The 17,505-nt window shown below is 35.3% G+C and overlaps 1 protein-coding gene across 1 annotated transcript in view; it reads left to right on the forward strand.

The window, feature by feature from the left end:
- Positions 1–948: 948 nt before the first annotated feature.
- The window catches only part of LOC104273794 (voltage-dependent calcium channel subunit alpha-2/delta-1-like), a gene marked incomplete at both ends in the record, with an annotated part of 48,869 nt that continues 32,312 nt past the window's right edge, over positions 949–17,505 (forward strand). The window contains 2 exons of the mRNA XM_009869229.1: positions 949–1,107; positions 6,073–6,177. Coding sequence (XP_009867531.1) covers positions 949–1,107; positions 6,073–6,177 — 264 coding nt within the window. The remainder of the gene's footprint in view (positions 1,108–6,072; positions 6,178–17,505) is intronic.

A 17,505-nucleotide genomic window follows, 5' to 3' on the forward strand; every position in this document is an offset into this window, starting at 1 on the left:
ATTTGATAAAAATTATTATTAATTCATTTTGGTTGATTGTAAAAGCCAGGGGCATGCATCTGTACCCATCTGATCCAAGAGATGGAAAAGTCTGTGTACATCCTAAACATCCTGTGAATTTGGATGGAATTATTATGCGTTATTACAAAAAGTTTGATATTATCAATCCCTTCATCATTTTAAGTTCTGTTTATTTTACGTCCTACAACTACAGCACGAGTTGATGCTTGCTGCTGATAGCAGTTCTCTCTCTGTACTTTGCACCTAGTACTCAGGGATTTATTTTAGACGTGCAAGTTGTCTAAGCAGTTATTGAAATCTGTAACCTTATTTGCCTTATCTTCTATACAGTACTATTGAGCTAATTAGCAGTGTTGAGGTGTAAAGCGATAAGGTCCTGATTTTTAAGTTTCTTTAAGGATTTGCACAAGGTTTACAGTGTAAAATTGCCTGTACATTTACTTTCACTGAAGACCCCTACTCAGGAAAAGACATAATAATCTATTCTAAGGGGAAACGTAAATTAGGATGTTTGGATTTTAGTGCCCTTACTGAGATGGAGTTTTACAGAGTTTTTGGACATCTTATTTGCCAGTAAGAAAAAAAGCTCCCACACGAAATCTGAATAAATAAAACAGTTTAAAAATTGGCCAAGACAATAGTTCTCATAATATTAATCAAGAGTATCTTAAAAACATAAATTAATGTGTTAGAGTTAAAAGGAGATTTTCATTCAGATTTAAATACAAAGCACAAAATGTCTTTATATATATATATATTCTGATTTTAGAATATTCAGACACTACTGGACATCATCAATGTAGAGAAAGTGAAAATTCAGGTGTGACATGCTTTATCTCATGGACCAAGAAAACATTAACCTTTGTTATTACAGTACCTAGAAAAGAGCATTACCTGTTTTTAATACTGCTTGTGTTTATTTTACAGTTTAACAATAATGCTCAGAACGTCAGTTGCTTTAATCATCTCGTCCAAGCTAATGTGAGGAACAAGAAGAAGCTGAAAGAAGCTGTCTATAAAATCTCTGCTAAAGGAATTACAGATTACAAAAAAGGCTTTAGCTATGCTTTTGAACAGCTTCTAAATGTAAGTATGAAAGTCATCTCTCCCTGCTCTGAAAAATGAGAACATGAATGTTGAGGTGGCCACTGCATGCTCCTCCAGTGTATAACTAAGTGGTAGTAATACAAACCTTTATTTAGCAAGTAAATTTATCCCAACAACATGTTTTCTTCTTTGTGGCTCCCAACAGCAGGCTGCTGAAATTTGTGAATAGATTTGTGTTTCGATGTGTTCTGTACTGTTTTTACTTCATTCATTCAGCCAGTTCTTCATTTAACATCTGATTATCAGTTGACACATTGCTGTGGTAGTGGTTGAGTTGAAGGCAATTCTAAAATAGAAGGCTCTGTGTTAGAATCTCTATATGTTAGTATCTCCTAGCAGAGCTTAGTTAAGCTACAATTTCATACTTATTACAAGTCATAAATACTCGACCATGGCTTGAACAGGACAAAGCGGACAAAATGACTTAGTTAACAGAGGAATATTGGGCACCTGAGAGTGTTCTAATTCCTTTCCTTTTTTCATAAATAAAAAGAATAATTTCCTCAAAAAATTAAATGCACTGTTCCATGTTTTAACTAAATTATACTTTCTAATTGGCACCCAAGCACTAGCCTTCTGAGTAGTAATGTTTCCTATTTATTACAAATTTAGGGGGTTTATTAGTAAATTTTTAATAGCTTGTGCAGCTATTATAAATTTACTTTTCACTTTCCTGAAGACAGCATATTAACATTTTAGTGTAAATAAAGATATACCCATTTACAGCAGCAAAGAATCTAGCTTAATACATATGAAGTGTATTCTTTGTATAACTTTTTTTTCAATATATCAGTGCTGTTGTATTTAAGTGTACAAATCTTTATTTTTTTCTCCCAGTTTTCAGGTTCTGGAGTTCAAGGCACTTCCCTGCCATTGTATAGGCAGCCTAAGGCTAAAGCTGGTCGAAAAATTCCTACCTTGCTAAATTTTAATGCAGTACAGGAAAATACAATGTTTCTAAGGATATTTTCTCAGCAGATCACTCCATAGATGAGCATAGCTGTTCGGTGGGGAAATGATTGGGTGCCCTCTGCTGATGGTTTTATAAAACTGCAAACAGGCTTTTAAAAGCTGATGAACTATCACAGCAGACTCAAAGCCGTTTCCCCTATTTCTTCATCCATCTCAGGCAGAAGGGAACCAGGAAGACACAAGAAATTTCACCAATCTCATCTTACTCCTCACAGTATTTATACTTGATTAACATTATGCATTACATTTAGGGTGACACCAGACATGTCCTTCCTGTACAGGCAGTATTAAGACCCAAACACAGGAGAAGGCTCAAAGTGGACTTTTTGCACGACTAAAAAAAAATTCTTGAAAGCTAATTGGAGATCTGTCTCTTAATGGGACTGTCTTTCTTGTAAGTGGAGGCAGAGGTGTGATTGACCTCACAGAATCTCCGCAAGCCTGTAAATTTTGGCTGGACATTGTGTATTTCACAGAATCACAGAATTGTCGGAGTTGAAAGGGACCTCTAGAGATCATCTAGTCCAGCCCCCGTGCCAAAGCAGGATTGCCTAGAGCACATCACACAGGATTGCATCCAGGTGGCTTTTGAAAGTCTCCAGAAACAGAGACTCCACGACGTCCCTGGGCAGCCTGTGCCAGTGTTCTGTCACCCTCACAGTAAAGAAGTTCTTCCTCATATTTAGGTGAAACATCCTGTGTTCCTCTTGTTGCCTCTTGTCCTGTCAACGGAAGGAAACAGCTTGTGTTAGTTTATAGAAGTGCACTCATCTTCAGATATCAGCAAATCCATCTGTCAGGAAGAATAAAATGATGGTGTTGGGGTTAGTGCTGGGCTCTGCTGACAAATGATGATAGGATGATATAATAATGACTTAAACAAATAATAAAAAAAAATGCTTATGGAGAGTTTCTAGTTGTATATTTATGAATTGGAATAGTCCAATTGCTTTAAGGGCATCATCTTTATTAGGTCAAATTTTTATAATAGTTTCAGGAGTACTGTTTCTGAATGGCAGTTATTTCAAGCAATTTGCCCGAATATAATGTAGTATTTCACTTGTGCCATGCAAACCTGCTGTTTAATATGTTGCTCCATGAAAATAAAAAATCCAGGTTTTTTCAACACGCTAATTCAAGTGATTACCAATAATCTGTGTTTCAACATTTTTCTGCAGTGTTTTTCCATTATGTATTGTTATATTAAGTTGCTGTTTCTTCAAAAATAATAATACTTCGGCTTCAGTAATTTAGGATCTTTTTCTTTTTTATGTCTGCACACCAGAATAACTACAATTTGTCAAACAAAAATACCTTGAAGTCATCTTTTCTTGAGTAGTGAATTTCTATTGTGGTTTACCTTTTCATTCCTCAGTGGCAAGAAACTCATAATGAAAAATGCATTCCTAAAGTGTCATATCATAAGGTATAGTCCTGACCTGCTACTAAACAAGTTAATTTTAGGGAGGTGAAATTTATATAAAACAGAACTTACATAGAGCAGAAGCAATTTTAGCCATGGTATAAAATGGATTATATTTTGCTTGCGTGTTTGAATGAAGAAAAAAAAGATTGTTATCAAGTGCAAGATAGTACTAAAAATGAATATGTAGACTCAGTTCCAATTTATATTCTCTGGTGCTTTAAGCCAAGAAGCCAGTTTTTGTACTGGCAAAACTGCTGTATAGGCAACACATTCAGCTGTGGCCTGCGATGAGAAGGCAGAGACATACATTGGACCATTGAGGCAAACTCTTCAGAAAAATTATGAGATTACTGCACCAGCTTTGCAAAATCACTTGTATTCACTCCCTGAGCCCTCGTTTCTCCATCTTTGTGGAAAAGATGGGAAAAAAGGATGCCTTGCAGTGGAAATTTTGCCTTCCTGTTGATCCTTTATAAGAGGCTTCTGTGTGAAGTTCATGTATCAGGATGCAAAGTTTGTATCAGGATGCAATCCTGGGTGATGTGCTCTAGGCAATCCTGCTTTAGCAGGGAGGTTGGACTAGGTGATATCTAGAGGTCCCTTGCAACTCTGACAATTCTCTGATTCTGTGATATGATGAGAAAATGTTATATGATTTGATTGTATTCGTGTTCGGATTTCCAATACTGTTTGGAGGCTAAAATCTTGGATTTTTTTTTTGTTTTGATTTTGTTTTTACCTCTATATTAAATCACTATAAATGTAGGTGAGTTCCTTTATTTACGAAGTATCCATATCTACTTTTATTACTTTTTTAATATCAAAAAGAGTGCAGCCCAAAGCAGTATCTTGTTGGTTATATTTCCAAGCAGAAAATGGTCATAAATTATTTAATTCCAAATGAAGCACAGTGTACTGATGAGATTAGAGAGAATGTATTGATTTTGAGTAAGTTTTATGTATTGTTACATGTAAGAAAATATTTGGACTTGGTTTATTTTCAAATGATTCACTGAATGTTGAACTACCAATACAAATCAACTCTGAGGAATAATGATTGCAGATAAAGGCTTTATATTTTGGTTGTCTAGGAGCATTGTAGAACCATGGAACTGCAATATTGTGCATTATTGACTGATGTTTGAGAGCTGGCTTTGGTGTTTAGGTCTTTTTATTGCAGAAGAACAAGGAATCAGATCAGAGAGTAGGATGAAAAGTGACAAACGGGAATAGGAGCATCTCACCTGACCAGCCAGGTGAAAGTTAGTCACTATCTAGTCACAAAGACTAAAGCAAAGGAGAACTAAGAATTTTGTAAGGATGACCCTTACTTTGTAAGGCTGACCCCGATTTCTTTTTCTGACTGTATAGTAAATTCATGCAGCAAAACTATGGCTTTGTGAAAGGAGAAGTTGAATTTCATAAGGAATCAAAATTCCTGTTCATCTCTTCATTGTTGTGGCTGTGAAACAACATTTTATTCCTTTTCACAGCACTGTTTTTTCTCAGTGGCTTTACTAGTTACTTTGACTGCTGAATGAAGAGTCAGAGGGGCTTCTGTTCAATTCTCTCTGTCCCTGACTTGCTCTCCAGAAATAACAGAGCATGCTCAGTTCTTCACCTCTGAGTTGCAATCTAATTACAAAAGTGCTCGAGGCAGCCATATCTTGGCTGCAATATATTTTGTAAATCTGATTCTAAAATACTTTTCCACAAGTTAGCCATTTATTCCAGTGTATTAAAAAAAATTTAAAAAGGAAAGAATTCAAGAAATGGAAGGAGATGTGACAATAACAGCAAATGCAAAAATATTTCTAAATTCTAAGTTAGAGTTTTTAGGTGTACCTATAGGATGCCTAAATTATCAGAGTTTTCTATTAAGTGGTCAGTGAGTTTAATAGATTTTGTGAAGAGGAGTGCAGGATTAAAGAAAGAAATTTCCTAAGAAAGAAATTTCCTAAGAAATTCTTAGGAAGAAATTCACCAGTACGAGGGCGGCAAGACTTTGGAATAAATTGCCCAGAGATGTTGTGGCTGCCCCCTCCCTGGAAGTGTTCAAGGCAAAGCTGGATGGAGCCTTGAGTATCATGATCTAGTTGAGAGTCATCCCTGCCCATGACAGGGAGGTTGGACTAGATGATCTCTAAGGTCCCTTCCAACCTAGGCCATTCTGTGATTCTGTGATTAAATCTCACTGTAGAAATATCGGGCAGAACATCTGTAGAGGAACACTGTGGAGTTGATGGGATGGGTATGAGCTAAAGAGTTTTTCTTGCATTGGTTTAGGTGAGAGGAGCCACCAGATCCCCATTCCTCAGTGTTGGAACAGATTTGAAATGAGTCATATATAAGTCTCATGGAACAGAGAAAATGAGTTTAGTTTAGTTTATTTTACTGTATTTTACTTTATTGTATTTTTTATTCAGAAAGGGGTGTTGAACAAAATCCTGAAAGACCTTGGAAGTTTTCACATTACTTTGTTAAAATAGTAAGCATGTTGATGTGTAAGTTGTTAAAAAAAAAGCTTCTGCTTGTATCTCCTACAGCACAGTGTCTCTCGAGCTAACTGCAATAAGATTATTATGTTGTTTACGGATGGTGGTGAAGAAAGAGCACAGGAAATTTTCCATAAGTATAACGAAGACAAAAAAGTAAGTGGTCTATAGAAGATTTTGCTACATAAAATGCAATAGCGTAAAGAAGAATAATTAAACATGGAACTGAAAGCATTTTCGTTATGTGTATAATGTGCTTTTCAAATATGTATGAGTGTTAAACTGTAGGACACTTAGAAATTTCTACATCTGTGGGATTTATTTGAAAAATATAGAGAATATATGTAATATTTCCTGCCTTGTGGCTCATTCATGTCAGGCGATACTGAAGCATGCCATACGCATGAAGAATTATACTTTTTATTGACATTTTTCTTGTATTAGTGTAATTATTGCATTATCAAGTGGAAACACAGGTAGCTAAATGATACAAGAAGCATATGTAGCTCCTCACTGTGAATATTTTCCGTGTATTTTGTTGCTCATTAGGGAATAGCAAAACCACATCTCAAGGTTAGTATTTGAATCTGAATAGATTTAGGCTGCAACAAACCCACATATTTCTCCCAGTGAGGCTAATTATACATTTGGATGTTTTATCCAGGAGTGAGATGGTTTTCTATTGATGAAATTTGATCTGTGGTTCAACCAGAATTACGGGTTTGACACAAGAATCACTGGATGAGTTGTGTTGTTCAGATTAGATTGGATTATTACTCCTGCTGGTTTTTATTTTAGTTTTTGCATTTAATCAAACTTCTGGTCCGGCTTTTGCATACTTACAGATGCTTACACGAATATGAGTGTGTATATATGTGTGTGTGAAGGAAAGCAGCTTTGTGAATTGTCATTTCAGTGCAAACCATTGTATTTAGAAGATTAATAACTTTCTAAATAGAAGTTAAGTGTGACCTTGAATCACACTACAACTAAGAATTTAGCTTCTCTAGTCCTCAGGGATATACCTATACCTGTTTTTTGTGGGATATTTTGTTTTGGTTTGTTTTCGAAAAAGGCAACTGGAAGTTAGATCACTGTTTACAAGGACACTTTAGCAGTTGACGTGGATGCTTATGTATAAACCAGTGGAAGTATTTTGTTGGAAATCCTGATGTATATGAATTAATCTCTTCAAAAGGAGAACTAGAAATGGAAGACACAATTTCCATCTCAATGAATGATACACTCAGTGACCTTGAATAATCATTTTGTGTCTGCTTTATAATAGTGTTTCACATAGAATGATATGGTTAATCTTTGTGTCTGAGCTGAAAGTACTTTTAAAACTGACAATTAGATGGAAGAGCTGAAATCATAGCAACTCGCGTGACACCCACACGGCTATATTCTGGAAATACATCAAGAGACTCCTCTTCAAATTTGGACTTGGTAGCTTTTATTATGTTAAAACAAAAGCTATCAGCTAAAGGAAATACGTGCATAAGGGAGAAAGTGCATGATTCTTGTCTTATTATTTTTCATTTAGTTTGTTGTGGTAGGAGGAAAATGCCTGGAAGTGTTCCTGTGTGGCTGCCCTAGGGGATCCTGCTCTGGCAGGGGGGGTGGGCTACATGATCTCTAGAGGTCCCTTCCAACCTCCAACATTCTATGATTCTATGAAAATATAGCAAAACATCTGGTCCAAACAACAAAACAGATTTATAGTGCTGAGATTTGTCTTCTTAAGTCATGCCCGATGAACAATTCTTCTGTGATTTACAATATATGAAATGTGGGATTTACTAATTTAAAATGGTTATTTTACTGCATATTTAATACTGTAAATTTGCACTGCTAAAGGTTGGGTTGGTTTTATACATAGTGCTTTATGTAATACAATATGCTCTCATTTCTTTGTTCACTCTAGTGAATGAGGGCTTGGGGGTCTTATTGTGTGGAACAAAATGGTGATAATAGTCACTGTGTGGATTTCTGTTTATTTAAGTATATTATCTTATATAATTAAATGCAGCACAGATGCATAATTCTTACACTTGATTAAATTTTATGAATCTACAAATTTAAATCTTAGTAAGCACTTATATTTTCATACTTGTCTAATAAAGTACTGGGTTGTTAGATGCCATCCTTTACTGGTTTTCTCCAAAGCAACATTGGAAATACAAGAAATGTTAAGAAAGCTTTTGCAGGTATAATCTGAAGAACAAATTGCTTTCTCTTTATAGTTTTCAATCAGTAACAATCCTTGTGGTGTTGAAGAGAAATTCATGGATGAAAATCTTTTAATGAGATTGAAGCAGTAAATTCATTTTTAGAATCATAATGAAACCCTCCTAGCAATCTTTCATAGCATTCTAATAATTTTTAACGTAATAACGTAATTGACAGACACATTGTAACATGAAAAAATACACACATGCTTTTATGTTTGCAAACTCATAGCCACAAAGTATTACCTTCTTTAATTGCATAGTAGGATGCTTATATATATTAAATGATGAAATATTTAAAGATATGTGGATCTAGATTCTGTTGTCTTTATTGCAGTTAGTTTAAATTTCTTTCACAAACAGATCATTGAAAGTCAGACCATTTTTATAATTATCAATTGTATAAAATCTATTCAATATGAATTTGGTGTTAAAAAGTTGTCTTTTCTACTGCAGTAGCACTTCAAAGCATAAATATGTATCAGCTGATGTCTTTTTTTGCCTGCTCTGCAGTTGTTTTCATATTTTCCTTTGTGTTTCATTCACAGTATATAAAAGATTTCTTTTTTTGTCTTATATCACGATCAGTCTCTTCTCATCTTAGATACACTGTTTGTAAACTTAAAAAAACAAACAAAAGACCGTTCATTCAAATCTATTAATCCTTGTTTTCATTTTCCTGATGTAAAATTGCTTCAGTTCTAAATGTATTTTTTTATTCATGTCAGTTACTTTGTAATTCCTTGGCATGAAAGAAGCTTTGGCCCATCAAATGACATGACTTAGTACACCTGTTTGCAGTGCCCTTAGTGCAACCTTCAAGTTAAGAAGTGAAAGAAATAAACAATTGGAAACTACGAAAATAGCAGCCTAGAATCTAAAGACTGGAAAATTGTCTTGTGAAACTGGTAGGTTTATTCTGTTTTAAATAGCTTGCAGATATATTTTTTAATAGTTTTCTATCTTTACAAATCATTTACGATATGGATATGAGGGTTTTTGTAAAAGACCTGTAAGACAATTTTGAGGATGAACATTCCTAGTTTTCATCTGTGTGAAGTGGAAAATCACAGTCAGGTTTCACCTTTGGGTACTTTTTTCCCTTTATAAAGCCAGACTTTATTGTCACAGATTGCAACTACATGTTGTGCCTGCTAGGTAAAAACTGATGTGTTTACTTTAACGGTGACATTTAGGGCACTCACATTAAATGTGTGAAATGCCACACACACGTTAAATTTCAGGAATGGGGGTGCTAAATTTTCATTTTATTTGCACTCATACTACAGATGGCTTTGCTGAAGATGGCAATATAAATTTAATTGAAATGTAGGGCCAGTAGGCGTTCTCCGTCTTGAGAATTTTCAATTCAGGCTGAAAATAGAAAATTCACTACATTCAGTGCACCCTGAAATCTGTGTTTTGAAGGATTGCTCAACTTACGTAAGCAGGAAAAGACCTTAAACATACCTCATGGATTTTCACTTCTCTGAAATTTCCCAGCATGATAGAGGTTGTGTGGGTGAGATGGATTGGTCTGACCCATGCAGGTAGGATTGATCTCACCTGTCAGGCAGAAGGAGAAGTGTAAGTTGGGTGTCATGGCTCATTCCCACAGAATTTTCAGTCATACATTTTGTGTAGATTTTTCTGCTAACACCATGTGAGAGGAAACGGTATGCAGAGAAGTTTTCCGACAAATCAGTCCCACTAAAAATATCTGTATGTCAGAACTGCTACAGTAATAGAGGTCCTATGGGAGAAAGCTCAGTCTTGCTGTAACTCCACCAGGAAGCTTATGACCAGCAGTGACTTCTTGCAAACGGGACACATTCAGTGTGTCAATAGAAAGATAAAATGAAATATCTATGAGGAAACACTTGAAAAACTTTTTCTGATCCAAAAAAATATCTCCTACTGTCATTACCAAAGGATGGAACCGTTTTCTTCACTGGTTTGAATCCCTTGTTGTGCAACTGTAAGTCAGTAAAACTAAAAAAGCTGTGTTAATCTAGGCAATGGTCTATGAATTGTTCTATACAAGGCTTAAATTGTTAGTCCTGACTCAAATGCCCGTTGAAGAAGCTCATGACATTTCCACTTGGGGTAGCCATGGAATTCTCATGAGGTGTCAGACTGAATGAATGTAACTTTCTAGGGTTCCTTATAGAGCCAAAACCCAGCAACTTTCTCAGCACTAATGTCAGCTCTGAACAGTGGTCAACAGCTGTCAATGTGTACCCGAACAGTTCTTGCATTTCTGAGTGTGTGATACACTTGTGACACAGTATATAACATAAAGTAATTAAATGAACAGTTGAACCGAAAAATGTTCTGGTTTGTATCTGAATGGCATGTGACATAGTTTGGTAGATAAAATTTAAGCCTTTTTTGAAGCTTTCTGGATTGTATATCATTCTCCATCCTTCTCTACATTCTCCTTTTGTGATCTTTAAACAACGAGACACTAGGATATTTCTCATTCCTCTTGATAGTCTCTCTGTGCTGTGAATTTTCTTGGAGTGATCATACAGGAAATCCCATGTAGAAGAAATCTCCAGCTAGCTGGTTAACCTAGCTCCCTGTCTCCCTCTCAAATCACTTTTGTCTTAAGAGTATGTCATCTTCCAGCTGTTAATTTTAATTTATTGTATGTACCGAGACATGCTCAACTGGTAAATCTAAAATATTCGGGGTGAAACTTGGGTCAGTACTTATAAATCCCGCATTCCATTCCTTTTTCTTTCAAAGTAAAAATGAAATCTGTGTTATTAGAGGGCTCACTGAAGAAATACCTTATTCCTAAGGCAAATTACCTCTTTTTTAATTCTTCCTTAGCTCCACTTATTAATTCACTGTCCCAGCTAACGTAAATTAATGCCACTACATTAATGAATTTAAGTAGTCCATACCAGCAGTCTTCCTCCTGTGACACTCATCATCCAAATATGTTTAATTATAGTCAAGTTGAACAATACTAAGCTATTTAAGACCTTAAGTATGCAAATCCTTGTAATGACATATTTTTCTTTTTTTTTTTCAGTATGGTATTAGGCACGTTTTTCTTCATAACTCTCAATTTTGAACCACAGTTACCTGATGCTGTGTGAAGCTCTATTCCCCCACTAGGAATCAGAGAACAGTGATTTTTAGGATGCCCTTTCAGTGCGGTTGGATTGCAAAAGTCTGCCACAGTCTTTTTAGCACACTGTCACTGACCCCTTTACTTTCAGACTATATAACATCACCTCTAAGGTTTTTCTTAAATGCTTCAATAAGGGAGTCATGTCCATTATATTTTTTCTCCCTTCTTTTGCATTCAACAATCACAGCCCTGTGCCGTTATACCTACAGAAGCTTGCCGGGCAAGATTACTGCAGACTTAGGAGGTACAGCAGAAAGTGCAGTGGGGCAGAGGAGGGTTTAGTTTTAGGAAGACGTTCTACATGCAGAAAAGCCTTTTCATGCATGTGTCCACACACACATGTATGTATCAACACTGAGTTTCTCTTGCGGTTGCTGTTTCATTATAAGTATGAATCTATCTGGAATGTCACGTGGCATTTTTATCTGTTGTGTAAGATAAAAATCCATGTGATCATGCTGAGACCTACAGAAGACTAATGAAAGTTTTAATATAGCTTTGTTGAAAAGTAATCTTATCAGTCATATTAGAATCATGTGTATCTGTTACATAAAACCCGAGTGGCAGCTTATTTCCTTCAAATTTGACATCGAGGGAGCCATTTGATACTTCTATTTTTGTTGATCTTGAATTCCAAGCCACTATCTTAATAGTGATTGATTTACAATATCACATAGAGTTCGATGCTGCAGGTGTCATCAAATGATTAAACAAGGCAACAAGAATATAATATCACTTAATATAGAAAGCACATTATGTTTGTTTTGATATGGAAGCAAGAGAGTCAGACTGTATTTTACTTACTTAGACAAACAAAATGCTACCTAAAGTGTTGAGGTTAGACACCAGGTTTGCCCTGTCTCAGTCTCCCCATATATTAACTGTGCGTTCGTTCTTACGAATTTGGGGTTGCAGTGAAATGCCACGTGAGCTGATCATATGTTTCTGTAATCAAAGAGTTGGAGGACTAGTACTTTCTGCAATTGGCAATTTAATACCTAGACTATGCCTCATGATGTTTGTATAACCTCTTTAAAGTATTTAATTCCACAACTTCCTTAGGTATTTACATTTTTCTATTTCAACACCTACCTGTTTAGAAAGAAACTTCCTCAAGGGAAAGTAAGCTTGGGAATTATTATTTTTTTCTTTCGTACATTCATTATAGAGGACCTTTAATTCTCATCACTATTTCCTCTTATATTTTAGGAAACCATTTTTATGTTGTCACCCTCATCCAACTTCTCAACTTTTGTCTTTTAAACTAAAAAAAACTAACTTCTTTCAAATTTTCCTAAGCTATATCTTAAATTCTTTTCATCCTGTATTATTACCCTGTTGTGTATAGTGGCACGATATCTCTACCTTCCTTAAAACATGCACTCGAACAGTTGGAGAAACTTTAGTGATCTCAAGAGAGCACAATTTTTTCTATTACTTTTTTTTTTCATGCAGCACTTAGGTAAACACATTGTAGAATATAACTTGCCTTTTAGATAGTGCACTTTATTATTGAACAATGTTCTTTTTTTCTTTACTCTGAATCTTTTTTTTTCATAATCACTGCTTTTTGCAAGTAATCCTCAATTTAAGTTTCTGTGTTTGATTTTCTAAGTATTTTAATCTTACATTGCATTAGGCAGTTTCTTCTTTTATGTTTAATGCATTCATCTTCATGGTTTGCCAGTTTTCTTGTAATCCTTTATTCTTTAGATTATCTTCCTGCAATACTCAACTAGATAGTTCTCTGAGTTTGCTGAAGTCTATCTCTCTATCCTTGTTTTACTGCTGTCATACCTTCCTTGCCCTTAAATAAAAATCACTTCTCGATCTTTCAATCTGAATATCTTCTTTCTTCTAGATTTTTAGTTAAGACGTCCCTAAAATTCAGAGATAAATCTAACCATTCTTTGTGTCTTATAAATAAATTTTCCTGACCAGCTACAAGATATTCAGGAATTGTCTCTCACATCATATTGTTTTATCTGCATGAACCTTTATAACTAAATTTATAAGTAATTTTTGTACGTTTCTGAGGTTTATTGAAAGAAGTGCCATACATAAATAAGAGCTGACTGTAATGAGTGCAGCTATAGACAACCTCTGTAAGTTGTTCTGCTATAAATGCCGTGTAAGAATCTCACAACTCCCATTCAGTTGAAAAAATAAGAGTGGAGAAAATATAAAAGTTAAGAGTTGTTTTCTGCAGATGATGGAGCAAAACTGGACACACAAAAAAATATTAGTATGGTTACGAAGATTAAGAACTACTTTTCTGTAAAATTACCTGTAAGGTAGTCGTGGTTCTGACATTTATGTTTAGAGTTTTCCAAAGCTTGTTTGCAACATTGGTATAAATGTGGAACTTTTTTGGAAGAAACTGCAGAATTTGTCCACCTAATAGAATAAGAAATGTAAATAAACTAGCACCACTGAATGTATTTTTGAAAATAATTAACTATTAATGAGTGACTCAAAAAATTGACTGGAAACAGTTTCTAAACGCTGCTTAGGCCAACTGGTACATGCATGCTGAGTATTAGCTCAGCATTAGGCCATTAGCAGATGGAATTGTTTTAGATGAGATGGGACATCTTTGAATTAAAAGATTTGCTGATGCACTCATGGAAAAAACAGGCAGAAATATGTACAAGACTTTGTACTGGGGCTCAAAGGGAGAAGTTAGAGGATGGGAATCTCCATAGTAAGCAAGAAAGTAAGGCAACAGATGAAACAAGCAGATGGCAGCACAAGATAAATGCATGCAGCAGCCTAAACAGATGACAGGCTAAGAAGGAAATGAAAATTTCAAGAAACAACATTACAGTCCATTTAGATAACAAGAGATATGTATTCTTATATTCAAATGTATAACAGAGGAAAGAGATACGAATTGAGAAAACGTTAAGTGTAGGTGTACTGTAAATTTCGCCTAAGCAAGTAGAAACCCTGGACAGCTTAATTGTAAAATATTGGAGGTTGCTGCAAACATTGCAGGGAAAGGTTGTTTTGTAGGAGAGAACATCAGTACTGGAGATGAAGGAGCACCGTTGAGAAATCTTATCAAGATTAAGAAATATTATATGTAATTAAGAAAACGTTTTTTTGTAAAGTATTTTGTAAAACATATTTCAGTTATGACAAAAAATACGCAAGGGATAAGTACGCAGGTTAAGAAACAAGCAGAAAATATCCCAGTCTCTACTATGAAAGCAACTTGGATTCAAAATCCTGATTAGTCTTAAAGAAAAGAATTAAACCTGTTCTGTTATATATCCAGGAAATTACAGTCACACTTTAATCTTTTGCACTATACAGGATAGAATTTAATATACAGGACTGAATGTGCTATACAGAGTAGATTGTTTTTAATAGAAAAATGAGAAACTGACTTTGCAGTCTTGTGGTTGCATGGATATGGAAAATGAAATTAAAGTATGAGCTTGTAAGTGTTTTCTCTTGAGTTTTTCATGAAAATTTTTATAGCTCTTATTCCTAAAAAGTAGAGAAAAAGAACTACCAAAGTTTTTTGAAAAATCTGGCTTTAGGACAGAATCAGCCCCACATGCAGACTTTGAATATTACGTGTCTCCTTTCTTCAGTTTCTATATTCATGTTCTATTTTAAGTCATTAATTTTAGTTGAAGCCGTGTTCATGTTAGCCTTGTAACAAATTCAAAATGATGCATTCAGTGTTTGCTCAGGCTCAGAGGGAATTCTCTGCTTCATAATCTCATAATTAGTCATGTTCAAAATAAGACATTTAATCCATACTGACCCAAGAACCTGGAATGCAATCTGCAAATGTGTATTTTTTTAGTAATTATGACTTTATTTAAATGGGTCTTTATAAAAAAGGAGAGAATTTCAGGTGGTGAATTGTTTGATGCAAACTGGTCATATTGTATTCTGGATAGTAGGTGTAGACAGGAGAAATAATAACCTCAGTGATCTCCTTTGCAAACTTAGTCTGTTAAATGCAGTTTTATTAGGAAATAAAAACAAAAAACAAAACCCTTTAAGGCAATAATTTTTTTATTAAAACTTGCTTTGTAAGAAGCATTTTTATAAATAAGGCCAAAGACCTTTATTTTTTTCAATGAAAAGAAGAATTTTGTGATCAGTGATTAAAATTCCCTTGTGTCACATAATAGACCAAAAACTGTCTTGTATCTTGTCACCTGAAGTGTGATTTAACTGGAGTACATTGTTTCTACTCCTTCAGTCATTACAAATGCAAAATTTAGATCTGAGTTTATTAAGAACACTCTGTTACAAACTGTTAAACACACCAGGGCTATAGACAACCCTCAAGGTTGTTTTACCTGTGGATTGCATGTAGGATCAGTTCTATTTATATTTTTTCTATAAAAACTTAATTCATTTAACTCATTATAAAAGAAATGAAAATGGATAGCATTCAGTATGGGAGTGAAGAGTGCCATGATTCATTTTACTATTATTAAATCATGGACTAGATAAATGGTATCTATAAATCTGTCTATTGCAAAGTTTCTCATAGCCAGTCCTGAGATTTCGGGTGCAGTTACGCAAGAAGTGCAACGAGCGAGCATGCACAGTGATTGCATTAATTGCTGACCGTGAAGGACGTTCTCGGTTACACGCCAGAGCATAAGTCTGGGTCTTTCAGCCACGCCAGGACATTTGCCAGTTGCTGACAGCAGCCGTCGTCACTGCCTGCTTGGGTCTTACCTGCAAGCAGAGGCAAGGTCATGTTGCCCTGAGCACAGTCCTTTATGGCAGTGCTCAGTTTCCATTGTTCTACAGTAATTATTAATTTTTTTCCTCCCTAAAAAAAGGAAAGGGAACCAAACTTGAAGGATTTCGGTTTCTCCATCCCCCTCTTCTAAGGTGATCTGAAGATATCATTCTGTTCCCAGGTCAGTCTCAAAGAAACAGCATATGGGCAGAAGTCTCTTCACCTCTTCGGTTGGCAATACTTTTTTTCAGGCTCACTAAATCATTTTCCTTTGGAATTTTCATATTCGTGTGAAGATCAGGCTGCTGTAAAATTAGACATGAACTTTGTGTAACTGATAATGCCAGAGAGTATTTCCTGTAAATGTGTTCTGCTGGAAAAGAGATTTTCCGCTCGCGCTTCCCTTTCCCCTGTCCTTTGCCCTCTAAGAATACAACTATTTGGCATTTGCAACCATTTAGTTTCAGTCAGTGTTTTCCATGCTGACAAGAATTAGAGAAATAGGAGTAAAAATGTAGGGAGTAATTATACAAAGGAGGTAGTTAATACACTATTTTCAAACAAACACTATTTACATGAACAAAAAAAGTCAGACTCCCCCCCAAAAATGATGTTTGAAATATTCAGTGGAATGTTAGATATTCTTTTAATTCTTTAGTTGATATTTGTAAAATTTCTTCCCTGGGGTTTATAAAAACAACCAAAAAAAAAAAAAAGAGAAAGAAGAAGGCTTATTATCACAATATGAACAGTAAATATCTCTCTAATTAATCTGGTCCTCTCCAGCTGCTCAGCTGCTTCCAAATGTTTTGACTATCAAAGAAATGCCTAAAATTCTTTTCATTCGGAATACAGAGGGAGTTACTTTGTCAGCTCTTTTGTCTGTTTCTGATATGGGCCACCAAATTCACAAGGACCTCTCAGAAAAAAGAATGACTTTTTCTTCAGGAAATGCTAAATGCTGAGTGCCAGGGAGAAGTAACTTAGGAAAAGGAGGAATTTAGTTGTATTTCATTTCAACAAATAAGCTTTTTTATTAACAAAACTGAGGAAGGAAACAGATCAACTGAATAAATAACACCCTGGCAAAATAAACCATTCAACAGCTGAACTGTTAAAAAGATGACAGTGTTCGTTTCTTCATGTGAAGACTGGGAGACAGGATGAGCAGCTAGAAAATCACCTGATCCAAACCGAGCGCTTTACACTTATTTCCAAGGTGGGATGGGGTGTGCTGGTGAGGACAGCACTCGTGATGGAAATCACGGGAGAAGCAAGAAGTGTGTCAGCATCCTTTGTGCCAGAGCCACAAATATGCATCACAGAAGGCTAGTTGAGCTCTGTTTGGGGATTTTCGAGATAAAAATCTATCTCTGCCTTTCAGCAGG

This window comes from Apaloderma vittatum, unplaced genomic scaffold (genome assembly GCF_000703405.1).
Source record: "Apaloderma vittatum isolate BGI_N311 unplaced genomic scaffold, ASM70340v1 scaffold15665, whole genome shotgun sequence".
NCBI lineage: Eukaryota > Metazoa > Chordata > Aves > Trogoniformes > Trogonidae > Apaloderma > Apaloderma vittatum.